Below are 27,773 nucleotides of genomic sequence, written 5' to 3'. Positions count from 1 at the left end.
AATTTAACATTAGTCTGTATTTTAGAGCTCTTCATTAGAATTGAGGTGAAATGACCATTGTCCTTGAATAAATACATTTTGCTAAAACAAAACAAAAAAAACACATAAAACAACCAACATGGAATCATATCATCCTTTCATGGAATATTTGTGCAATTTTACCTCCTTACAACCAGTTGGAGATTTTTGTAGGATCCTTTAACAAGAGAGATGGCTTCTCTTCTTGAACTAGACAGCTCTACACCATTGATCATCACCACTTCATCTCCCACTTGAAGATAGGACTCCAACATATCGACTTTCCCACCCTCTTCAACCTGCAGAAGTAGAAGGGTTTAGACATTTCCACTGATTTTGCAATATTTTCAGGAAATGGAAACTTATGAATCTCATAAAACAGAGAAAGTTGACATTACTCTTTGCAATCTTTACACAGTTGCCAGTATTTCTAACTTTAAGGGGTAAAGTTCAAGATTTATATAGCAGAGTACCTATAAGGTGGACGCTCTGGGGCAGACTTACTAAACCTATAGTTGGTGTAAACTTATACAGGCTGTCTAGACCTCCACAAGATTTATCAGGCTGGATAATAAATCTGGTGCAGGGATGGACACTTTTACCTCTAACTCTATGCCAACTATTGGTTGGCTTACTTTAAAACAGAATTTTAGCCCAGAATTGTGATGCACTATTGGCTCAAATATCTCATTGTACGCCACACTCCCTTTCCCATGACTACTACCTGCTAAGCCTAGCCCCTTATGAGCAGATTAATGGAGAAACTCTTGTTGCACCAAACAGCACCAAAATTTTGCAGCACTTTTTAGACAGATTCCAGAAGTAGACACGTTAGTAAATCAGACCCACTATTTTCCTCATATATAGTATATTGTATACATTCTATAAAATGAATACAATTTGGGTGGCAGAAATGTGTCGTTGTGTAAATTGGGTAAAATAAAGATACTTGTGCAGCTGGTTTGCAACCTGCTGTCACACAACTATTTTAGAGCTGCTATTTGGCTATAAAAACACAAATTGCAAACAATGTCACATGGAAATTACACTTTGGTCTTTGACGACAGAAGTCACATGTAATTTGCAACCAATAATCAAATAATGTTGTAGTTGTCCAAGTGTTGTGTCACAGCACCTGTCATCTGTCACATTGCAACCCCATTGATAATCATGAGACGTGATATAGCACTGCAACATTGGAATCTTCATGTCCTGTGACACATATTGCTGTGTAGCCCCAGCCTAAAGCCTCATGCACATAACCATATATAGCGGTCGGGTATTATGCAGACCCATTCTTTTCTATACCTCCGAAAAAAATGCAGATGTCATCTGTGTGATGTCCGCATCTGTGTAGCCGTTCCGCAAGTTAAAAAACATGTCCTATTCTTGTCTGTTTTGTGGCAAGAATAGCCATTTCTATAATGGAGACTGAGGAAAATGCGGCTTCCACATGGAAGGTATCTGTATTTTGTGGATCTGTGGTCTTCGGACCAGAAATCAGATAAGGTTGTATGCATATAGCCTTAGAGTGATGCAAGGATAAAGAATACAGTATGGCCTCTTGCACACGAACGTGTGCGCCGTGTCGCCGTGCTGCGGCGGCAATGCACAAACACCCACCGTGGGGCAGTCGCAGCGGATCGCGGACCTATTCACTTTAATTTTCTATCTTTTATGCAGAATGGAAGTACAGGACAAAACCCCACGGAAGCACTCCGTAGTGCTTCCGTAGGGTTCCGTTCCGTGCTTCCGTTCCGCACCATTCCGCACCATTCCACATCTCCGGATTTGCGGACCCATTGAAGTGAATGGGTCCGCATCTGTGATGCGGAATGCACATGGAACGGTGCCCATGTATTGGGGATCCGCAAATGCGGTCCGCAATACGGCCACGGAGCACACACGTTCGTGTGCAATATGCCTAAGTTAGTAAACATGGACCACAAAAATAATACGTTGCTAAAGGTGTATGTTATAGGATTTAAGTCATGTTCAATTAATCAGCAAATCAAGTAGAGTATTCTGAACTCACAAATTACAATAATGTTTCATGTAATAAAGACATCACAGGTTTAATTTTAGCTGTGTTTTTTGCCATTATTTCAGAAAAAAAGTGGGAGCAGAAAGATAAGGCTAGGGCTACACGTGTCTCACGACATTATTTATAATGATGATGTCGCAGTGTGACACCATTGACTATCATTATAAAAAATGTTGCGCAACTTTTCTGCAACACATGTCGCGATGTAGTTGTATCCTTTTTGTAGAGGAACTTATTGTCACATCCTAGCCTAAAGTTTCCCAATGTGGGAATAGATTCAAGAAAGTAGAGAAGAATAAAGTATCCTAAACATAGAGATGGGTCCTAGAGCGGGAGAAGAATAAAGCTCTCCAAAACGGAGAATGGTTCTGAGAGGGGGAGAGGGATTAGGGTATTTTCACACAAAATGTTTTTGACCAAAACACTTGGAAATCATTTCCATTGATTTCAAAGGGAAAACTGCTTGTTAATTGACACTGCACTGTTTATTTTTCTGCTTGCAGATTTAAAAACCGTGGGGTGGAAAAAAAAGTGACATGTTCAACGCCCCAGAGAGGCATTACCACCTTTTGTGCCCCTTTACTATCTGCTATGGTTAATACACTGCTCAAAAAAATAAAGGGAACACTTAAACAACACAATGTAACTCCAAGTCAATCACACTTCTGTGAAATCAAACTGTCCACTTAGGAAGCAACACTGAGTGACAATCAATTTCACATGCTGTTGTGCAAATGGGATAGACAATAGGTGGAAATTATAGGCAATTAGCAAGACACCCCCAATAAAGGAGTGGTTCTGCAGGTGGTTACCACAGACCACTTCTCAGTTCCTATGCTTCCTGGCCGATGTTTTGGTCACTTTTGAATGCTGGCGGTGCTTTCACTCTAGTGGTAGCATGAGACGTAGTCTACAACCCACACAAGTGGCTCAGGTAGTGCAGCTTATCCAGGATGGCACATCAATGCGAGCTATGGCAAGAAGGTTTGCTGTGTCTGTCAGCGTAGTGTCCAGAGCATGGAGGCGCTACCAGGAGACAGGCCAATACATCAGGAGACGTGGAGGAGGCCGTAGGAGGGCAACAACCCAGCAGCAGGACCGCTACCTCCGCCTTTGTGCAAGGAGGAACAGGAGGAGCACTGCCAGAGCCCTGCAAAATGACCTCCAGCAGGCCACAAATGTGCATGTGTCTGCTCAAACGGTCAGAAACAGACTCCATGAGGGTGATATGAGGGCCCGACGTCCACAAGTGGGGGTTGTGCTTACAGCCCAACACCGTGCAGGACGTTTGGCATTTGCCAGAGAACACCAAGATTGTCAAATTCGCCACTGGCGCCCTGTGCTCTTCACAGATGAAAGCAGGTTCACACTGAGCACATGTGACAGACATGACAGAGTCTGGAGACACCGTGGAGAACGTTCTGCTGCCTGCAACATCATCCAGCATGACCGGTTTGGCATTGGGTCAGTAATGGTGTGGGGTGGCATTTCTTTGGAGGGCCGCACAGCCCTCCATGTGCTCGCCAGAGGTAGCCTGACTGCCATTAGGTACCGAGATGAGATCCTCAGACTCCTTGTGAGACCATATACTGGTGCGGTTGGCCCTGGGTTCCTTCTAATGCAAGACAATGCTAGACCTCATGTGGCTGAAGTGTGTCAGCAGTTCCTGCAAGACGAAGGCATTGATGTTATGGACTGGCCCGCCCGTTCCCCAGACCTAAATCCAATTGAGCACATCTGGGACATCATGTCTTGCTCTATCCACCAACGTCACATTGCACCACAGACTGTCCAGGAGTTGGCAGATGCTTTAGTCCAGGTCTGGGAGGAGATCCCTCAGGAGACCGTCCGCCACCTCATCAGGAGCATGCACAGGCGTTGTAGGGGGGTCATACAGGCATGTGGAGGCCACACACACTACTGAGCCTCATTTTGACTTGTTTTAAGGACATTACATCAAAGTTGGATCAGCCTGTAGTGTGTTTTTCCACTTTAATTTTGAGTGTGACTCCAAATCCAGACCTCCATGGGTTGAAAAATTTGATTTCCTTTTTCTTATTTTTGTGTGATTTTGTTGTCAGCACATTCAACTATGTAAAGAACAAAGTATTTCAGAAGAATATTTAATTAATTCAGGATTTAATGCTGCACGGGCACAGACTGTGGGGCAGCCGCATGCGGATCGCGGACCCATTCACTTGAATGGGGTCTGCGATCCGCATCCGACTGTCCCACCGCAAAAAAGTAGTGCATGCGCTACTTTTTTGCGGTGCGGAGGCACGGTCACAAACACCACGGAAGCACTCCGTAGTGCTTCCGTGGGGTTCCGATCCGTGCCTCCGTTCTGCATCTCCGCGATTGCAGACCCATTCAAGTGAATGGGTCCGCGATCCGTGATGCAGAATGCACGCGGCCGGTGCCAGTGTATTGCAGACACAGTCGTGTGCATGTAGCCTAAGTGTAATGTGCCTGATTCACCAGCAGATGGTAGATATGGCAGAGCTACTTTGTCTGGAATGGAACCTTCTATCCATTCTAGTCTTCTCTTTAGAGGGAGGAGTTCAGCTAGTTAGAGTTTAGTTTAGCGTACCCCCTGCAAGGGAAAGACAGACCAGACTTCAGAAAGTAAAGTTCAGCAGAAAGGAAAAGTTTCTATTTAATCCTGTCAGCACAGCAGAGCTAAAGAGTAGCAGATGTGGCAGAGCCGAGCGTGTTTGCCTGCCAGAATTTATGCCAAAGCTTGCTGACCAAGATAAAGTTGAATGATTGTTCCCTGATGCAAGTTTATTCAAGTAAAGCTGCTGTTCAACGTTATACCAAGTCTGGACTCAATTCTTTTCATCACCCCCTTCATCAACCATTCACTATTTGCACTGCTGCGGACGACCATGCCTGGGGTTCCAGGATATCCAGGGAGGAGCACCGTGACAAGTGCACAGCCACACCTAAAGGGACATTATAGGCAACCCTTATACCACTCTGGCATTCCTACCTCTGGGTACCACTATTACCATCTACTTAGGGGTACTCCGTCCCTTGTTGCTGAAATGCAACTGGTGTCACAACAAAAACTCTTATAAGAGACCCCTGGTAGTACCCTGTCCATTGCACATGTCCATTCTTGGTGCAGATTCCGTGTCAAATCCACTTCCAAACTTCTCATTGAAAAGAGCAGGATCAAAAGTCACATCAGAAACCATTTTGGAAGAAAAACCACATAAAAAAAAAAGAAGAAAAATCCTGTAATAGATTCTGCATCAGTTTTATTCAGCACAATAAGAACTTCATGTGAATATACCCTAAAGTCCGGATGTGTTCAGGATGTGTTCAGTGAAACTTGCACCATTTTGTAAGCAAGTTCAGTCACTTTTGTCTGCGATTGCATTGTTTTTCAGTTTTTTCCGCGCGGCTGCAATGCGCTTTGATGCGTTTTTTCACGCGCGTGATAAAAAACTAAAGGTTTACAAACAACATCTCTTAGCAACCATCAGTGAAAAACGCATTGTATCCGCACTTGCTTCCGGATGTGATGCTTTTTTCACTTCTATGGGGCCAGGGCTGAGTGAAAAACGCAGAATATAGAACATGCTGCGTTTTTCACACAACGCAGAACTGATGCGTGAAAAAAACGCTCATGTACACAGACCCATTGAAATGAATGGGTCAGGATTCAGTGCGTGTGCTATGAGTTCATTATACACATTGCACCCGCGCGGAAAACTCGCTCATGTGAGAGAGGCCTAAGTCTTCATAGCAGCGGGAACAGATCCAAGAGAGGGAGAAGGATAAAGCTTTCATAGAGTGGGAATGTATCCAAAAAAAAAAGAGGGAATGAGTCCAAAAGTGGGCAGAAGGATAACACTTCCTATATGTAGGAACAGATCCACAAGAAGTAAGGAAAACGCTCCAAGAGTGTGAACAGATCTCACAGAAGGACATGGATTGAACTTCCAAAGAGTGTCAATGGATTTCAGAAAAAGGTGAAGGACAAAGCTACCCAAGAGACGCTTTATCATTCCTCAGTTTAGGATCAGTTCCACAGTTAGGCCTCATGCACACGACCGTTCCGTTTTTTACGGTCCGCAAATTGCGGATCCGCAAAACATGGAAGCCGCCCGTGTGCCTTCCGCAATTTGCGGAACGGAACAGGCGGCCCATTGTAGAAATGCCTATTCCTGTCCGCAAAACGGACAAGAATAGGACATGTTATATTTTTTCGCGGGGCTACGTAACGATGCAACGGATGCGAACAGCACACGGAGTGCTGTCCGCATCTTTTGCGGCCCCACTGAAGTGAATGGGTTCGCACCCGAGCCGCAAAAACTGCGGCTCGGATGCGGAACAGAACAACGGTCGTGTGCATGAGGCCTTAGAATAAATTTCATAAGAATACTGTGGATTAAAATCCCTGTTGGTATATTTTAGTTTTGCTGCAATGGATTTCCTAATAAAGGGTTTACATTATACGGTTTGTGTTGTTATTAGCTGGTTCTTATAACGGTTAAGCTTCCTTTAACATTCTTTTCAAGCTTTTCATCCAGTAGTTATACAAATATTTTTTAAATCCTACTATATAAACTTTACCCCCACAAGCATTAGAAGTGTAAAAACATCATCTGCCCATTTTCTGAATTGAAAGTATTTGCATAGCTATCTACTGATTCAACTATTTACACGTGACATTTTATGCAAAAATACTTTTTGATAAATCTCCCCCATAGTCTGCAGGACTGCTCTGTACTGTGGTTGTCTACTCCAGCTCCACACTATTCTGAGGGCAGGAACACTCTTTTCAATTCACAACACCACACTACACAAACTCTGGATCTCTCCCCTTCAGCTCTGCATACATGTGTCTCTCTAAAGGACATACCAGTAACATGTACCTAAACAGGGACAAATCCCTTTCTGTGACCAGAGGACCTTTACTAGCCTTGTAATGCAACCATGGGTCCTTCAGAAGCTTCTGCTTGCATCTGTGGGTTACAGAACCAAAGTGTTATTACTATTTATGACATCAGAAAATTGCTTCTATTAACAGACCAAATTGTCCACTATTCAACTTTAATGTCATTAACTATCGCCTCATTTGGAGTGTTTTGCACTTATTATGTAAGTAGAATAATGTAATTACAGGGAGTGCAGATTTATTAGGCAAGTTGTATTTTTGAGGATTAATTTTATTATTGAACAACAACCATGTTCTCAATGAACCCAAAAAACTCATTAATATCAAAGCTGAATATTTTTGGAAGTAGTTTTTAGTTTGTTTTTAGTTTTAGCTATTTTAGGGGGATATCTGTGTGTGCAGGTGACTATTACTGTGCATAATTATTAGGCAACTTAACAAAAAACAAATATATACCCATTTCAATTATTTATTTTTACCAGTGAAACCAATATAACATCTCAACATTCACAAATATACATTTCTGACATTCAAAAACAAAACAAAAACAAATCAGTGACCAATATAGCCACCTTTCTTTGCAAGGACACTCAAAAGCCTGCCATCCATGGATTCTGTCAGTGTTTTGATCTGTTCACCATCAACATTGCGTGCAGCAGCAACCACAGCCTCCCAGACACTGTTCAGAGAGGTGTACTGTTTTCCCTCCTTGTAAATCTCACATTTGATGATGGACCACAGGTTCTCAATGGGGTTCAGATCAGGTGAACAAGGAGGCCATGTCATTAGATTTTCTTCTTTTATACCCTTTCTTGCCAGCCACGCTGTGGAGTACTTGGACGCGTGTGATGGGGTATTGTCCTGCATGAAAATCATGTTTTTCTTGAAGGATGCAGACTTCTTCCTGTACCACTGCTTGAAGAAGGTGTCTTCCAGAAGCTGGCAGTAGGACTGGGAGTTGAGCTTGACTCCATCCTCAACCCGAAAAGGCCCCACAAGCTCATCTTTGATGATACCAGCCCAAACCAGTACTCCACCTCCACCTTGCTGGCGTCTGAGTCGGACTGGAGCTCTCTGCCCTTTACCAATCCAGCCACGGGCCCATCCATCTGGCCCATCAAGACTCACTCTCATTTCATCAGTCCATAAAACCTTAGAAAAATCAGTCTTGACGTTTCAGCTTGTGTGTCTTGTTCAGTGGTGGTCTTCTTTCAGCCTTTCTTACCTTGGCCATGTCTCTGAGTATTGCACACCTTGTGCTTTTGGGCACTCCAGTGATGTTGTAGCTCTGAAATATGGCCAAACTGGTGGCAAGTGGCATCTTGGCAGCTGCACGCTTGACTTTTCTCAGTTCATGGGCAGTTATTTTGCGCCTTGGTTTTTCCACACGCTTCTTGCGACCCTGTTGACTATTTTGAATGAAACGCTTGATTGTTCGATGATCACGCTTCAGAAGCTTTGCAATTTTAAGAGTGCTGCATCCCTCTGCAAGATATCTCACTATTTTTGACTTTTCTGAGCCTGTCAAGTCCTTCTTTTGGCCCATTTTGCCAAAGGAAAGGAAGTTGCCTAATAATTATGCACACCTAATATAGGGTGTTGATGTCATTAGACCACACCCCTTATTATTACAGAGATGCACATCACCTAATATGCCTAATTGGTAGTAGGCTTTCGAGCCTATACAGCTTGGAGTAAGACAACATGCATAAAGAGGATGATGTGGTCAAAATACTCATTTGCCTAATAATTCTGCACGCAGTGTATAGTAATTGCAGCATATCTTTAAATTGTAGAGGGAGCTTATTTTGGCTGTGCTTGCAAGACTGGTATGGTTGGAGATCATTAGTGAATTCCTTTACAGTGATGGAGAGCCAAACAGTACAAAACAGACCCTCGGCCACTATTTTAGGTGATGCTATGGCGCATCTTTGTTGGAATAGACAACCTAGGAACCTTTAGCTCAGACACCTTCCAATAAGGGAAGGCGCCCTATATACCCCAAGCAATGCTGCCATTGGCTATAGACAGATTAGCTCGTTTGCACGGTGGCCCTTGAAGAGCCAAGGAGAGCGTGTGAGCACCATAAGGGAGTGAACAGCCGTAAGCAGGCAGGAACAGCCTTCAACAGAACAACGTGTGGAGCAGCTGAGACGGTGAATGCTCCGGTGGCTGTGCACATTGGCGAAATGGAAGATTACGGAGGGTACAGCCCACAGGCCTCACAGTACTCCCCTCCTAATGTCTCCTCCTCTTTGATCCAGGCTCCAGATAGAATTTTCTGAGAAAAGCAGGGGCACTTATTTTGCCGTCAACATCTCTCCTCAGAACCAAATCCCATCTTCCAATCCACCAAATAGAAAATTTTGACATCAAGAATGCCCTTTAAGGGCTCATGCACACGGCCGTTGTGCGGCCGCCACAGACAGATCCAGACCCATTCAACTACATTTTTGCGGTGCAGAGGCACGTACAGTAAACCCACGGAAGCACTCCGTAGTGCTTCCGATCCGTGCCTCCGTTCCGCATCTCCCAGGTAGCTGGAGTGTGAGCAGAGAATGAAGTCCTGGAGTAGTGGTTGAGCACCAATGGTTTAAGGTGTGAAGCATGGAATGAGGTGGGAATACACAGAAAAGGTGGAATGCATATTTTATAGTAATTAGGGTTGATCTGTTTCACAATTTCAAAAGGACCCAAGAATGGAGGAGCGAACTTGTAGAAGGGTGCCCTCAAATGGATGTTGGATGTTTTAGAAGAAAACTTGTCTCTGCAGGGGAGATATGGTGGTGACCTGTGTTTCCAATCTGCATATCTCTTCATGTGTGCAGCCGCCTGAACCAGGGAGGCTTTAGTCTCCTACCAGATCAAAGGAAACTGGAACGGAAAGTGAAATCTGCAGATGTTGCCCATACACAGTGTATCATGTAGATTTACCAGTAGACTCACCTGAGTGGTTATTATAAGAGAATTTAGCCCCGGGAAGCAAAGGTGGGGCTGCAAGTGATAAAATGGAGCTGATGATTCTCTAATACTTGGGTATCGTGTTCTGCCTGCTCTAAAATTCAGCAATCTCCAGAAGCAAGATGTGAATTGTACTTCACTATCAGAGATGATATGAAGGCCACATAATCAGGAAAGTCTCAGAAAAGTGTAGGCCACCAATAAGGGTTGAGAAACTAGGTCTATTTTAAACTGGAGCCAGAACAGGGTAACTGAAATAATTTGAGCAAGATCTATCATATGCTGAGGCTCTGCGATTAAATCTATCAGATCAAGGGAGCGCAAGAGGACATACGCCTTGATGTTGTTCTCCACAGGACAATAGTGAAGAGCAAATTTGAGGCTAGCAAACAAGAGAGACAACTGGCTTGATGCTGCTGAACAGTCTGGAGGTGGTTCACATTTCTGTGGTCAGTATTCATAGCTAATTTGATAATGAGAAGTTTGTAGTCTTCAATAGAATAGTTCCTATAGCAGAAGTAAATGTCTTGGAAAACAAACATGCATGTCTGCGTCTTGTCACTGGACAGAGATCTTCTGGGTCAGCACTGCTGCAGCTCCTTCCGATGATGCATCTCCCTGCAAAAAGAAGTGCCTGATGATTTCAGGGTGATCCAAGATGGAGACAGAGGTTTGGAATGCAGCATCTCCTTCAGGTGTCCAATCATTTACATTTTTCCCTTTTCTGGTGCAGGCAGAGATACATGTGGTAAGTTCGGACAAATGTCAGATAATTGCCAATGATAATTAGCAATGCAAAAAAAAAAAAAAAAAAAAAACGCTAGATGCTCTCCAGCCCTGAGGATAAAGCCAGTCAAGAACCACAACAGCTTTTTCAGGGTCCATCTGTAGACTGTGGCCCCTTACTTATGCCCAGCTGGCACTTTCCTGGCATAATGGTCAAGCCTGCCTGGCAGATCTGCCTGAGCATCTGCGCCAGATGCTCTCGGGGATCCTCCCATATAGGACCAAAGACGGCAATGACCACCAGGTACGCGGCCACGTACCCTTCAAGTCCCTTAAGCAGCTTGACTATCCGCTGAGAAGTGGCAGGGGCCTACTCCATGCCCAACGGCATCTCGGTGGACGCCATCCTTCCGGGCGTGTTGGTAAACAGTGCCACCTGCTCCGTGAGAGCTTTCAAGCTGGCGCTAGCTCCTAACGCCACCTAAAAATCCCTGGTGGGACGTGGTCAGAATAGATGAGACTGCACGTCCCCTGTCAGTTCTACAAACTGCCGGTCCCTAGGCCACTCCTCCGGTAAGCCCTGCTGGACCGTGAACCGGCACAGCCGTCCTTGGTCCCAGACCACCCGCTCGAGGTCTGAGTATGAGGGAGGCAGTGCCGCTTGCTCCCTGAGAGCCTTCAGGCTGGCGTCAGCCACTAACGCCACCTGAAACCCCTGACCGGACCTGCTCAGAATAGACGAGACTGCCACGTCCTCTGTCCGGTCCCTGGGACCTGTCTCCGGGCTTTCATCTGACTCGGCAGCCACTTAGTCGGAAGGGGGAAAGCCATCAGACCCCTGAGGGGCCACGCGGGCCCCAGCATTCCCACTGCGCGTGACAGCCGCTGCCACCGCTGGTAGTGCCTGCTTCCCCTCAGCTCCCGACCAAGTCGCCAGTCCAGACGGACTAACCTGGCCCTCAGACATCCCAGTTGTGGAGGAACCCTGCACTGAGGCATTACCTGCGAGCCCTACTTCTCCTGGGACAGCCCTGACCTCATTTGCATCCTCCTCCCCCGCAGCTGTCTGCCCCCTGCTTGTCCCCTCAGTCACCACACTGGAGGACAACAGGTTCCAGCGGGCTTGCTGGCCACACCCTGGGGCTTCAGCACAGCTGGCAGGAATGACCCCCTCCCCCTTGAGGGGAGAGGCACACATTACATCCCCCACCCCCACATCCCCATCAACAGGCATGTCAGGTACATTCACAGTATCATCAGGGGGGGACATTACATTACATTCTGGGGAATCGGACCTCGGGGTGTCAGCGGCCACATACTTAGACACAAGTCGCCCCAGGTCCGTCCCCAGCAAAACACTGGCAGGGATATTTGCGAATACCCCCACCTCCCTTACTCCTCAACCGGCGCCCCATTCCAAATAGACCTTGGCGATGGGCAGCGCCGGTTCTACTCCTCCGATCCTGGAGACAGTAAGGGATCTCCTGGGCAATAAATCATGGGGTGCCACCAGTTCAGGCCGTACCAGAGTCATCTCAGCGCCGTTGTCTCTAACTCCCATGGCCATGGCCTGGCCCATGGTGACCAGTTGAACATTGTCAATGGACCTCCCACCACCCCCACCCACCCACAACACAGTGGATGGTTTCCGGGTCGATGACTGGGACGGGTCCCTCGGGCGCTGTGGACATGTGGCCTTGAAGTGTCCTGGCTGTTTACACAGGTGGCAAAGTCGGTGTTCCCCCACCGACGTGGAAAGGGAAGCTGGGGCCGGGGCCCACTTGGGCCTTGGGGCAGGGGCAGAGTGTGTCTTACCCCCTCTCCAGCCGACAGGTTTCCGGGCCTCTGAAGTCCTGTTGTGGGTGTATTCATCGGCCAGGGCTGCTGTTGCGGAGGCCCCCTATGGCTTCCGGTAACGGAGGTACTGCTGTAGGTCCTCCGGGCAGTTCCACAAGAACTGTTCTGTGGCAGTGAGCTCCTTCAGCTGCTGGACGGTGGTGAGCTCCAATCCTGTGGTCCATTGGTCGACCGCTCTCAGCAATGCCCGCATGTGATCGGCCAAGCTCTGGGTAGAACCTTGCTGCAAATTCCTGAGATTTTTCTGGTACGACTCAGGGGTTAAGTTATACTGCCTGACCATAGCCTGTTTGATGTCCTCATAGCTCAGGATGGTCTCGCTGGGAAGGTACCTGAAGATTTAAAGGGCTTTTCCCCTAAGCCATGGCGTGGGGATTCTGACCCACTGGTCCTCTGGCAGCTGGTACTGATGGCAGGCTGTCTCAAATGCCAACAAAAAGGTGTCCAGGTCCCCATCTTTGTCCAGTAGGGGAAGTCCTCTGCCCGCAGTTTGGGAATCCGGACCTCTTGAGACTCACATCGGGCTGGGGAGGGCTGCTGGAATTGGAGCTTCAGCTGGAGCATTTGTAGCTGGTGCTCACGCTCGGCCTGCTCACAACGTTCTGCAGCCTCTGCTCGCTTGCGGCGCTCTGCAGCCTTTGCTTGCTCGCGATGCTCTGCAGCCGCCAGGAGGAGCTCAGAGGCTGCCTGGTCTCTGGCCTAGAGACGGTCTATGGCAGCTTGTAGGAGAGCAGCTGAGCCAGCTTAGCTGGGGGGATGGGCAGGTGGAGTGAGGCCCACCGCGGACCTCACCTCCGGCAACTGGCTCCTTGGGGAGCTTTGGCTGTGCTCCCCTCGCCTTCCACCTCCTCTCCGCCCCCCATCTGGACTTCTTCCTCCCCGACATCATTCATAGCCTCGGCGATCTCCTAAGTCTTGCTTCTTGTGTAACTGGCCATCATTGCCACGGATGGTCACTGACACAGACTGCAGCCTGATGCACACGCACCTTATTGTATTTGTACTCAGACTGTCTAGTGTTGAGCTGATCTTAAGACTCCAGCGGCAAAAGCTATTGCTGGTCGTCTTTAGTGTCTGGGAGTATGGGTCTCACACTCACACACACTAGTATCTCGATCCCACTTTGCTGCCACCAATATGTGACGAATACCACACCTCGTGCCCACTTGACGTCGCCTACGTCGAGCTCACGAGACGCGGTATGGTAACGGATTACCAAAAATGTGACTATACGCCCTCCAGACGAGCAGGTAAGGTCAGCTTGGTACAGTTTACACAGACACCTCCTGTCTACGCGGGCACAGAGAGGCAACAAGCTGAGAGAGCCTTTTCACTGGCGCAGTGAAAACAGCACTGTCTCAGCCCGGGGATCTGCCACCAGCTTCTCATTTGATATAAGCCCGGTCCGCTAACAGGATTATATAGGGTGAGAAACCAACCCGCGGTAGCTCATAACTAGGCCAAAACACGGACGTGGGGATTCGTGATCGAGATACAAGATAGCACAAGATTAAATTATATATTTAATCGTCGTAAGGGAACACTAGATATAACACAATATACACAGAGAATATATACAGTGGTCTGATGTTACAGATACAGGTTATATGGGTACAACAGGGTTAAGCAGAGCAAAAGTCAGTTACCGGGTAAGATGAATGTTCCTTTCGGTTGTGGTGTGTTCTTTGCTGTAGTCACATGAAGGGCAGTGATCCTAGCTAGTTCCTGGGTCCCTCTAAACACATTACACGATGAGACCCTTCTTCAGAGAAAGACACGCCCGCTTGCTGGCACCATCCTTTTAACCTGTACCCGGCCCTTCCCCACCCGGCCTTTGGGAGGGGTCCACCCCCCTCCTGCTGGACTGGCTGCAAATGACCCACAAAACCCTTTAGGGATTATAGCTCCAGTCCAGAAGGTCACAGGTAGATGGTTTTGGGACCAACGGATCCGCATGGGTTCCGGCTACAAGTAGAGTCCAAATATGGTACTGTTAGTTGGTTTCTGTGGGGAGATATGTATATCTCCCGTCTCTGGCATACCACTATAAAACCAAGAACATGGGCACGTTCCTCGTGGCCACCGGGACACAAATATGTATCCGGTTTGCGCCTTCGACGACCAGGCGATTCATAATTCCTTATGAAATGTTGGTGCCAACATATCTGGGAGGTATCATTGATCTTGGGCAAGAGCTGAGACCGCCTGCTGATAGTTTTCCTGCAGATTTGGTTGCCTCCAAACTAGCTGGTTTAGGTATGACATTATCCACCTGGGACCTCCTTGAAGCCTGGTGTCACAGTCGTTACCTCTGACTGTGACCTTCCGTCCTTGCTCGTTCGGCGCTCCTCGCTGAAGTTTCGTTCCTGTGTGCTATTTGTGGTTCTGTATGGGTTAACTCCCCTGTGTTCCTATTAGGAGTTAATCCTCTGTCTGCTCCATGGGTGTGGCTTCTCTGCTGCACCCATGGAACCTGTATTTAAGGCTGAGGTTTCCTCAGTTCTGTGTCAGCTCTCCTGGTGTGTGTTGTCTTGTCCTGCTCCTGGTTTGTACGCTCTCTCCCATGCTGCTGACCCATGGGATCCGTGTCTGTCTGTCTGTGCTCTGTGGGTTTCCCTACTTGTTCATTCCCGTCCTCTTTGAGGTCCTCTTTCCTGTCTTTCTGTTATCTGTTCTGCCAGTTATGTTTTAGTTACTTTGTGTGTATTCATAAATCTGTGTTCAGCAAGCCTTTGCAGCAGAGTGGCATGCGCAAGACCATGCAGTTTACTACTGGTGGAGCAAGTCCTTCTCTGCTCATTGCCACTCCTGCTCCCTTGCAAGAACTCCTGCTTGTATTATTAGTTGCCCTGTTTTGTATTTGCCTGTCTGTTATGTTTGCCTAATGGCCGTCGGTACCTTCTGGTACCTGTTGTCCATTCGTTCCTGCTGTCACTGTCTAGTTCACGCTCCAGAGTGGACCCTGGCAACTTCCTGCAGCAAAGTCTAACCCTACCATCTAGGGCTCTAGTGAATACCAGGAGTTGCTTAGTCACGCCCCTCTGGAGTATTACTAGACAGTGGTGCAGTGGGGGTTTTCTCCCACTGTGCTGACGGTACATAGAGCTCATGTTTTGTCTGTGCTGCCTTCCCTGATTTTTGTTTGTGCAATAAACTCTTGTGTGTCTGTATCTGATTTCTGTTTGTTTATTGCTTGACGACGCGGTGGTCTCTCCTGGGACCTCCAACTCGTGACACCTGGACACCTGGGGCTTTCTCCCTTGCTAGCTGACAATCAGATGGCTAGGGGGTTGGAACATATTTTGCATGTACACTGACTGTGTAGAAGCCAAAGGGTGAATCAACTGACAATCAGGGCTGCCAGTAAATAATAATCCATATTCCTGACACATCTTTGATTTAACCAGCCAGACCATCCCAAAAAGTTGTTGCCAGAGCCTTATAATTCCATGAAAACTCTGAGCACAGAGGGTTAAACTGGATGGCATACTAGCCAACAATCAAGTTGCCCTTGCAAAGACGTAGCAAGGATCATTCAGATTAAGCAGTCTGACCAGGCTCTTCAAAGATCCTACAAATGGAAGTCATGAATTCTTGCAAGTTAGAAGTCAGGGAGTCTCCATATTCCCAGAAATGTTTGGCCTAAGCCTATGCTTTACCACTTTGGCATTACCTGTAGGGAGCTAGTTGGCAGTTTGAAATGCATGGTGCCCTGGTTCAGGAGGCCGCAGCAAGTCTTGGAGTCTTCTTTATAAGGCAGTGGCAGGTGCAATCTAATACTACGAGAATGAGAAACAGTCTGTGTGTGAAGTGCAGGAGCTGTACCTTGAGGAGCCAGAGCTGGAACAGAAAACTACAGTTTCCAGACATGCAGAGATTTTGTTCATGTACTGTAGCAATTGCTCTTGAAGACTCTGCTGAGTAATAGGCTCCTTGAACCGATCATGTAACCCCAACATGGGGGTGCCAGGAAGTCTATATCCTGAACTTACTGTAGTTATTTATACAGTTTATTTATTTTAACGTCTGATATGAGGTCTGATGGGGTCTGATCTGAGGCTGATGTGGTCTGATCTGAGGCTAAAGGGGGTCTAATTTAAGGCTGATGGGGGTCTGATCTGAGTCTAATAGGGGTCTGATCTGAGCCTGATGGGGATCTGATCTGAGGCTGATGAAGGTTGGAGGCCTTAGGGTCTGATCGTAGGCTGATGGAGCTTTGGAGTCTGATGAGGGACTGATCTGAGGTCTGATGGAGCTTGGGTGTCTGATTTTGGGGTCTGACTGAGGTCTGATGAAGAATGGAGGTCTGATCTGAGGTATGATGAGAATTATTTTTTTTCTTATTTTACTCCTCCAAATAAATAGGTGTGTCTTATAGTCCGATGTGTCTTACATTTGAAAAATACAGTATAAATACACATTACTGTGTATTACAGAGTGAAATGTGTCTTCCATGCAAGTATTTAGCTGGATATTATGAGGGGGATAAATGAGATGCTAATGATTTTGAGAGAAGGGTATACCTTTTTTTAACCCCTTAAAGAACGTGCCTCTTTTTACTTTTACATTTTTATTTTATTTATTTTTCCACTCCACGTTCCAATAGCCAAAACCTTTTTATTTTTCTTTGCACATAACCATCTGAGGGCTTATTTTTTGCTGGTTAAGATGCATTTTTAATGCTACCATTTGATTTACCATGTCTTACATTGGAAAACGAGTAAAAAATTATTTGCAGGGTAAAATAAAAAAAAAAAAACATAATTCTGCCAAGGTTTTTGACATCACGGCATTCACTGTGTGCTAAAAATGACATGACACCCTTATTCTGCAGCTCAATACAAATGTGGCAATACCAAACTTGTATAGTTTTTATTTTGTTTAATTACTTTAAAAAAAAAAAAAACCTTTGAAAAAGGCTTGTTTTTTGCATAACAAACTATAGTTTTTATTGGTACCATTTTTGTGGTATGTATAACTTTTGATCACTGTTATTCAATTTTTGAGGGGACAAGATGACTTATAAAATCTTGTTTTTCTGTGACGGCATTTAATGCAAAGGAAACTTTTAAAAATATTTTAATAGGTCAGACATTTTCAGACACAGCGATACCTAATATGTTAATTTTTTTATTGTTTATATTAGAGATGAGCAAAGTTTGAAAAAATTTGCTGAATTTTCACAAGATATTCAATTAGTTATTAATTACTTTGTCATGAATCGCTTTCTATTGTATAGAGTGGGTGCAATGACGAGGAACGGCGATTGTGGTGCCCCCGTTATTTAACCCCTCAGATGCCACGTTCAATGCTGATCGTGGCATCTGTAACTCACATTCAGCTTCTTAGGGGTTAATCAGGGGTTAACAAAAAAAAATTACTCACCTCATCACGAAAAGGCCATCTGCTCCTGTCTTGACTAAAGAAAACCCACCAAAGGACCTACTTTCAGCCAGCAAGAAAATTTGGCAAATCAAATTTTTCCTGAAATTCGGATCTACAATAAGTCTACTTCAGATACTTTGATTCGCTCAACACTAGTTTATATATTTTTATATGTAAAATTGGGAAAGGTGAGTGATTTAATCTTTTAATATTTTGGCCTTTATTTTTTTACTTTTTATTCAGTAACTATTAGCCCCTTGTCCTATTCACCCTAATAGAGATCTATTAGGGTGAATAGGATTCTGACACTGTCCCTGGTGAGCTATGCCTCATGCACAGTTCAGCGTGGCAGGCCTGGAAGGCTACAGCAGTGTCCAGGCTGCCATGGTAACCAATGAGAGCCCTGCAATTTCACTGCGATTGGAAGGCAGAGAGAGCAGCATCCCTCTGCCTAACTCCACAGATACCGCAAAGGGTTAAATGACGGGGTTCTTCAGGATCGCCGTTCCCCATCATTGTGGCCAGGTACCCGCTGTATGATACAGCCGGCTCCCTACACGTATGGAGTGGGATCACCACAGCAGCCCACTCCATACCTCTGTGGGCTCATAATGCCATATATGTAAAGCATTATGTGGCAAGAGGTTAGTTTTTGTTTCAACATATGCCATATATTTGAACTTTGGTCAAAATATCTTGTCCTCTAAAGAAAAACAAAAAATGTATAGAAACATAGAAACATAGAATGTGTCGGCAGATAAGAACCATTTGGCCCATCTAGTCTGCCCAATATACTGAATACTATGAATAGCCCTTGGCCCTATCTTATCTGAAGGATGGCCTTATGCCTATCCCATGCATGCTTAAACTCCGTCACTGTATTTGCAGCTACCACTTCTGCAGGAAGGCTATTCCATGCATCCACTACTCTCTCAGTAAAGTAATACTTCCTGATATTACTTTTAAACCTTTGCCCCTCTAATTTAAAACTATGTCCTCTTGTAGCAGTTTTTCTTCTTTTAAATATTCTCTCCTCTTTTACCTTGTTGATTCCCTTTATGTATTTAAAAGTTTCTATCATATCCCCTCTCTCTCGTCTTTCTTCCAAGCTATACATGTTAAGGTCCTTTAATCTTTCCTGGTAAGTTTTATCCTGCAATCCATGTACTAGTTTAGTAGCTCTTCTCTGAACTCTCTCCAAAGTATCAATATCCTTCTGGAGATATGGTCTCCAGTACTGCGCACAATACTCCAAATGAGGTCCCACTAGTGCTCTGTAGAGAGGCATGAGCACCTCCCTCTTTCTACTGGTAATGCCTCTCCCGATACACCCAAGCATTCTTCTAGCATTTCCTGCTGCTCTATGACATTGTCTGCCTACCTTTAAGTCTTCTGAAATAATGACCCCTAAATCCCTTTCCTCAGATACTGAGGTTAGGACTGTATCACTGATTTTATATTCTGCTCTTGGGTTTTTACGCCCCAGGTGCATTATCTTGCACTTATCAACATTAAATTTTAGTTGCCAGATTTTTGACCATTCCTCTAGTTTTCCAAAATCCTTTTCCATTTGGTGTATCCCTCCAGGAATATCAACTCTGTTACAAATCTTTGTGTCATCAGCAAAAATACACACCTTACCAATTTTGCTGATAAAGATATTAAACAATATGGGTCCCAGAACAGATCCCTGAGGTACCTCACTGGTAACAAGACCATGGTCTAAATATACTCCAATGACTACAACCCTCTGCTGTCTGTCCCTCAGCCACTGCCTAATCCATTCAACAATATGGGAGTCCAAGCCCAAAGACTGCAATTTATTGATAAGCCTTCTATGTGGGACAGTATCAAAAGCCTTACTAAAGTCTAGATAAGCGCCATCTATTATTTTAGTCACCCAATCAAAAAAATCAATAAGATTAGTTTGACATGATCTCCCTGAAGTAAACCCATGCTGTTTTTCATCTTTCAATCCATGGAATTTTAGATGTTCCACAATCCTCTCCTTTAGTATGGTTTCCATTAATTTCCCCACTATTGATGTCAGGCTTACTGGCCTATAGTTGCCCGATTCCTCCCTACTACCTTTCTTGTGAATGGGCACAATATTTGCTAATTTCCAATCTTCTGGGACAACTCCTGTTACCAGTGATTGGTTAAATAAATCTGTTAATGGTTTTGCTAGTTCACCGCTGAGCTCTTTTAATAGCTTTGGGTGTATCCCATCAGGCCCCTGTGACTTATTTGTATTAATTTTAGACAGCTGACTTAGAACCTCTTCCTCTGTAAAGACACATGCATCAAAAGATTCATTAGTCTTCCTTCCTAACTGAGGTCCTTTTCCTTCATTTTCCTTTGTAAAAACTGAACAGAAGTATTCATTGAGGCAGTCAGCTAGTTCTTTATCTTCTTCTTCCATATACCTTCCTTCTTTTGTTTTTAATTTGGTAATTCCTTGTTTTAGTTTCCTTTTTTCATTTATGTATCTGAAGAATGTCTTATCGCCTTTTTTCACTGACTGAGCTAATTTCTCTTCTGCCTGTGCTTTAGAAGCTCTTATAACTTGTTTGGCCTCTCTCTGCCTAATCTTATAAATTTGCCTGTCATCCTCGTTTTTTTTTTAATAATTACTAAATGCTATCTTTTTGTTTTTAATTATTTTGGCCACTTCTGCTGAGTACCACAGTGGTCTCTTCCTTTTTTTGCTTTTACTGACAAACCTAATGCAATTTTCTGTTGCCTTCAATAATGCCACTTTTAAGTAGTCTCATTTCTCCTGGACTCCATTGAAACTGTTCCAATCTGATAGGGACTCGTATACCACTAATCTAATTTTAGAAAAGTCAGTTTTTCTAAAATCTAAAACTTTTGTTTTTGTGTGGTGTGAATCAGTCACTGTACTTATAGTAAACCACACTGACTGGTGATCACTAGATCCCTAGATCCCCTACAGTAATATCAGATACCAAATTCCCATTTGTGAATACTAAATCTAAAGTGGCCTCCTTCCGGGTTGGCTCCTCAACTACTTGCTGTAGAGATAATCCCAGTAGAGAATTTAGAATATCTGTACTCCTGGCTGAACTAGCTATTTTGGTTTTCCAGTTTACATCAGGAAGATTAAAGTCTCCCACAATGATAACTTCCTCCTTCAATGTCATTTTAGCTATTTCCTCAACTAGTAGATCATCTAATTCTTTGACTTGGCTAGGTGGTCTATATATCACACCTACACAAGTTACCTTATGATTATCAAGCTGCAAGGTAACCCAAACTGACTCTAAATTGGTCTTGCTAACTTGTATTAAAAAAGATTTTATGCTATCTTTCACATACAGGGCCACGCCTCCCCCCTTCTTGCCTTCTCTGTCTTTCCTATATAGAGAGACCCCTGGTATTGTTATATCCCAGTCATTACTCCCATTGAACCACGTCTCAGTAACAGCCACTAAATCTATATTCTCAGATGCCATTATAGCCTCAAGTTTATTGATCTTATTCCCTAAACTGCGAGCATTTGTAGACAAGACTCGGAGCTTGTCATTTCTTAACCTATGCGCTACTGGCATCTTCTGGCATTGTTCCGGGGGGCAGTCGGACTGCTGGATTTAACTCTTTTGCCCCCCTTTCCTAGTTTAAATGCTCCTTAGCAAATACTTTGAACTGTTCACTGAGGACATTCGTTCCCTTGAGAGAAAGATGCAAACCATCTTACTTGCACAGTTCTTTTCCATTCCAACGAGAACTAACATGAGACACAAAGCCAAACCCTTGGTTCAGACACCATTCACCAAGCCATACATTGAATTCCTTAATGCGCATCTTCCTGTCATGCTGAAGGTTATGCACAGGCAAGACTGCAGAGAATGAAACAGTTGATGCAACCTCTCGTATATTATTTCCAAGTGTGTGAAAAGCTTCCTTCCCCTTTGAAACCTCATTGCAAGCCAGATCATTTGTCCCAAGATGGACAATGACATCCACCTCCCTTTCCTGCTTTGCTTGCCTAACAATATTAAGGATACGTCGTCTATCCCTGCTAGCGGTAGCACCAGGGAGACATCTCACAACACCATTTTCCTCAAACTTCACACCTCTTATGATGGAATCGCCCACCAACAGCTGCTTACTATTAGTCCTCACCTTCTCCTTTTTGTCTTTGGCTGCAGTCTTGCATACTTTAGGCATGGGAGATGATTGTTTCTCACCCACTGTGCTTGAGCCATGCTCCATGTTGCTCTTGCACTCTGAAAGTGCTGCAAATGAATTATGGAGAGCCACAGACTGTGGGACATGTCTTCTATCAACAACTCTCAGTCTACCAGAACCTGCAGTAACCCATCTTCCATTTCTAGGGGGCCTCTGTGGCAGTGGCATTGCAATGTTCCCAGCCTGAGTTTGTTTAACAGTTAATTTACAAATCTCAGATTTCAAAAATGCAATTTCCTGCTGAATTATGGAGAGCTGTCTACAGATCAGACAGCATCCAAAGCTCCGAAAAGTGGAACCTGAAATAAAAGCACAACAATTCCTGCACAGACCCAAGTATGCCATTTTAAAGAGGGGAAAGATTTTAAACAAACAAATCTTACTTTTTTAGATTGTAACAACCTCCAGATTACCTCCTGAGTATCTCCTGAATATTTCCAATGCACTTATAAAAATCAGCACTTGAAAATGCAGCAAATGAGAGTAATAAACAGATAGGGGGTCTTTTACAAACAGATATCCGCCACTTTTGTGGCATATATCTGGCACAGATTCTGTTACACGTTATGTTGCGGCAGAAAATGCGACTTCTTCCCCGCTCACGTCAAATCTAAAAAAGGGTGTGTGGCGTTGGCGGGGAAGGGCATGGGGCGGTAGACCCATCTTATTCAGCATTTTCTACTCCTGGTTTAGATGTAGAAAATGGTCTGAATGTAAGACGGCAAAGGAGCTGTTTTACATTTAGAATTGACGGTGCTTCGACTGTGCCTTCAGCTGCCAAGATAGGTACAAATCTGATGACAGCTGCCCTTTAAAAAATTAACCCCAAAAATGGAAAAATCGCAAGGTTCTGAATGGATTAATGTTCCTTCAAGTTAATTGAGTTGCACTGGAGTACAGCAGTTTTCAAGTCACGACACAGGTTCTCAATTGTTTTGAGGTCTGGGTTTTGACTATTCCATTCCAAGACATTGAAATCTTTCCCTTAAAGGGAATGTATCAACAGAAAATGACAAATTGATTGAATCATGTTTTTATGTTTGACAGAGCATGCCTAGAAAACTGTCCCATAGGAGTTAATGAGGTCTTCTGCAGACCATTGTTTCTATGGACGATGGGACTGTAGTAAAGCAATGCTCTTAATGCTTTCATTAACAGCTCAGGCAAGATGGCATCCCACAAAATTATGTTCAGGAAATAAAATAAATACATCTGTAATCCGTGACACATTTCCTTTAAACCAACTCCAGTGCAGCTTTAGCAGTATGTTTAGGGTCATTGTCCTCCTGGAAGGTAAACCTCCATCCTAGCCTCAAATCTCTGCCAGAATGAAACAGGTTTACTGCCATCCATCTTTTCTTCAATCCTGACCAATTTTCCAGGTCCTGAAAGCATCCCTAGAGCATGATGCTGCCACCACCAAGCTCCACTGCGGGAATAGTATTCTTAGTCAGGTAGGAAATGTTCGGTTCATGACCCACATATTATTTCTCATGTAGTCCAAGAGTTCAATTTTAGTGTCATCAGACCAGTAAACCTAGAGTGAAACTCTAAACCTGTTTTGTTTTTTTCTTTATGCAATGTTTTTTTTTCCGGTCACTTCCATAAAACCCCTCTGGACAGTATAGTTTATAGTGGTCATATGGACAGATACTTCCATCTTCACTTTGGTTCATGTTGCTTTAAAAATATGTTTATATTCACATCAAGTGATTGCTTTGATTGCGCAGAAGAGGCAATTATTCAAATAATTATATAACATTGGAATGTAATTGGCTGGGTCAAACATTATTTTGGGGTTTCATAGCAAAGGGGAGGAATACATATGCACTTACAACTTTTCATTTTCTATTTTAAACCTATGCTTTTTGCATTCTACTATAATAATTTGGACTATTTTCTCAGGCCCATTAAATAAATTGCAGAAAATTTTACAAAACAGGAAAACACTAAGGGGCATGAATACTTTTGCAAGGCAATGGTATATTTGTGCAAGTCTGAGACATTAGACCGAGGTTAAATATGTTTAAATATATTCTCTATACAGTCCTACATAAATATTTCTATGGTTATATACACAGTAAACCCAGTTCTCACATTAATAACTGTTACATAAACTGTATATCCCAGCAAACATTTTTCACTAAGAAAGAAGAATGAACAGAGCTGAGGCCGCTTGGTGTGGCCCTGTTTGTGCACGCAACCATTGTAATCATGGGTCAGTGCATTCAACAGGCAGATCCATCTAGGAGTCAGCAGTCCCATGGGATCTTTAGAAAACATTCTTGCAAGAACCCCATGCAGAGCAATCCAGGAGGTGGAGTGCTCCCACCATAGCAACTACTGATACAGGTCACTAGTTTCCACTTTGCTTCATCTTATTTTCTACATGTACTAAAATGTTCTTTTATTAGAATAGCCAAGATCTAATACATATGGATAATTCGTCATGTGTATAACCTAGTCATTGAATCAACGGGAAACAAAAAGGATGTTATATAAGGAAATTATAGTCAACCCTATAAAACTATGCACAATGATCATGCTGAATAATAAAATAATACTTGTCCTTCTTTCTATAAGATGCACTGCAGCAGAGATATCTTTGTTTTTATATTTATGCAAATTAGCAATTTTGAACACCAAGGGACCGTCCTGAGCCCTTGGTGCACCGCTAACATAACGTCCCAGTGCTCTGTGCACACCTCCTTCATGTGAAGTCATGCTAGACATCGCATAACCACCTGTGTACCTGTTTTCTGGTCCGGAAACAGTGCAGCCATATGTAAATATACAGGTGGTTATGTGGTTCCTAGTGTGGCTTCACATTACCAAATGGCACTACTGCTGTATCTGGACACCTGTTAAAGATGAGGGGGCATGCACAGAGCAGAGGGCCATTTTCTTAGAGGTGCACCAAGGGCTCAGGCCAGCCCCTTTGTACCCAAAATTGCTGATTTGCATAAATATAAAAATGAAGATATCTCTGTTGCAGCGTAACCTACAGAAAAAAGAAAGGTATCATTTTACTCAGCATAAGCAACCCTACCAGGCAATATGCATGGTTTAATAGGGTTGAGCATGCTGATAGATGCTCTATAAAGGAGTTCAGAACTTTTAATAAATAATTCTGTTTAAACATAACAGCAAAATGCTACTATTAGGGGGTAGCTAGCATCCAATAATCTTGTAATAACGAATATGTATTTAGTTTGCTTTCCCTAGTGGCAGTTGTGTTTTGCATAACTCATGATACATAGAAATGAATCCTACAGCAAAAATATATTCTAAATTACACACACATATATATTTATTGGTTTTCGCCTTATGAGATGCACTGTTTCCCTCTCAAAAGTGCTCACTGTGGATGTGCTCACTAGAATGCAGCAGGTGCTGGGAGCATGGGTGGCGCCGTGTTGCACTGTCCCGACTGCATACAGCAGCAGGATGTAGTGTGCGCACTATGACCTGACAATGTGCAAAGTCAGGTCACAGTGCGGTGCAGGCCCAGAGAAGACCAGGGAGCGTGAATGAAGGAGAGACTGCCGGACCTGCAGAGTAGCGGCAGAGCAGAATAGGTAAGTAAATTTACTTATTTTAACTCTAATAGGGGTCTGATCTGAGGTCTGATATGGGAGTATGATCTGAGGTCTGATAGGGGGGGTCTAATCTGAGGTCTGATATGAGGGTCTGATCTGAGATTCTGATATGCGAGTTTGATCTGAGTATCTGATATGGGGATCTGACCTGTGGATTAGATATAGGGATCTGACCTGTGGATTAGATATAGGGATCAGATCTGAGGATCTGATATGAGGGAGCAGATCTGAGGATCTGATATGGGGGTCTGATCTGAGGATCTGATACGGGGGTCTGATCTGAGGATCTGATACGGGGGTCTGATCTGATGATCTGATACGGGGTTCTGATCTGAGGATCTGATATGGAGGTCTGATTTGAGGTCTGATATAGGGATCTGATTTGATCTTATCTGAGGACTGATGAAAAATATTTTTTTTATTTTCCTCCTCTAAAGCCTAGGTGCGTATTATCATCAGGCGAAAAATATAAATATATTTGGCCGAATGAGTTTAAATTTGAGATTTTTGGTTCTAACTTCTATGTCTTTATGCGACACAGAACAGGTGAGTAGATGGGTTCTAAATGGAGAAAGAGGTGTTATGACATGCGTGTGTTTGTGGGGGAGGGGGGGGGATGTTGCAGGTAACACTGTTGATGATTTATTCAAAATTCAAGGCATATTTAACCAGCATGGCTACCACAGCATTCTGCAGTGAAATGCTATCCCATCTGTTAAAGACAGTGGGTGTGGACCCACCGTGCCAACTAAACAGTTTGGCTTTGGGCTAAACCTAAGGGCGTTGTCCTGGCGGTTCCCTGGTATTCAACCATTAACCCCTGTACAGAGATCTGTACTTCGCAGCAAGGAACCAATCAGACCACTACCTCCTGGAGCAGTCCTGGTGTAGTTGGCTGCTGACCCACGGGGGTCAGAGACAAACAGGCAAAAGCATTGTCTCAATAGAGTCCAACAGTCAGAGCAGGCTGAGTACTTGGGTATTCCAAATAACAGTTCCAAGGTAAGGGCAGGCTGAGTACAAGTGTAATCCAGGTCACAGTTCCAAGGTTGGTGCAGGCAGCAAGGAACTGAATCGTAAGAGAAGCAAGGTTCGGTACACAGATATCCAGATGAGATCACCTTCACTCAGGGGCGGACTGAACGGTCGGGCACTTCGGGCATGGTCCGAGGGCCCGGGCGGGATGGGGGCCCGCCGCAGAATAATATTATTTATTATCAGCAGCGCAGTGGAAGAGTCTCTCCCTCCCCCTGTGCTGCTGCTGCCGCGGCCAATAAGAAGAGGGACAGGGGGAGGGGCTGTGGCCAATGAAGATAACTGAGCTGTTAATACAAATACAGGAGGCGGGTGCCGGAATCAAATAGCGGCACCCGACCTCTATGACAGGGAGCTGCACCGGAGGGGTTAACTGCCGCTGATCGCAGCTCCCTGTCATAGAGGTCGGGTGCCGGCTATTTGATTCCGGCACCCGCCTCCTGCATTTGTATTAACAGCTCAGTTATCTTCATTGGTGGCGCCCCCCCCCCCCCAGTATAATAAACATCGTGTGCGGCGCCTCCCCCCCCCCCCCCAGTATAATCAACATTGAGTGCGGCGTCCCCCCCAGTATAATCAACATTGAGTGCGGCGTCCCCCCCCTTCCCCAGTATAATCAACATTGAGTGCGGCGTCCCCCCCCCCCAGTATAATCAACATTGAGTGCGGCGCCTCCCCCCCCCCAGTATAATCAACATTGAGTGCGGCGTCCCCCCCAGTATAATCAACATTGAGTGCGGCGCCTCCCCCCCCCCCCCCCCCAGTATAATTAACATTGGTGGCGCAGTGGGAAGTGCCAATGAGGGTTAAAATAAAAAAAAATAAAAATTAACTCACCTCCTCCAATTGATCGCGTAGCTGCTGCCGGTCTCATGTTCTTTCTTCAGGACCTGTGGTGACGTCACTGAGCTCCATCACATGGCCCATTACCATGGTGATGGATCATGTGATGAGCACAGTGATGTCACCACAGGTCCTGCGTCCTGAAGAAAGTACAGAAGACCGGCTGCTACGCGATCAATTGGTG

The 27,773-nt window shown here is 44.8% G+C and overlaps 1 protein-coding gene across 5 annotated transcripts in view; it reads right to left on the bottom strand.

Moving 5' to 3' along the window:
* The window catches only part of SHROOM3 (shroom family member 3), a 432,673-nt gene that overhangs the window by 321,444 nt on the left and 83,456 nt on the right, over positions 1 to 27,773 (bottom strand). For 4 of the 5 annotated variants that reach the window (XM_040418007.1, XM_040418009.1, XM_040418008.1 and 1 more), the window contains one exon: positions 163 to 317. In XM_040418007.1, the coding sequence (XP_040273941.1) occupies positions 163 to 317 (155 nt within the window). Of the gene's footprint in view, positions 1 to 162; positions 318 to 12,084; positions 12,090 to 27,773 lie in introns of those variants that run through there. The other variant, XM_040418011.1, reaches the window with a different exon arrangement.

Source organism: Bufo bufo, chromosome 2 (genome assembly GCF_905171765.1).
Source record: "Bufo bufo chromosome 2, aBufBuf1.1, whole genome shotgun sequence".
NCBI classification, from domain to species: domain Eukaryota; kingdom Metazoa; phylum Chordata; class Amphibia; order Anura; family Bufonidae; genus Bufo; species Bufo bufo.
Note: the sequence above shows the minus strand (reverse complement) of the source record. Positions and strands in the feature narration are given on the sequence as shown.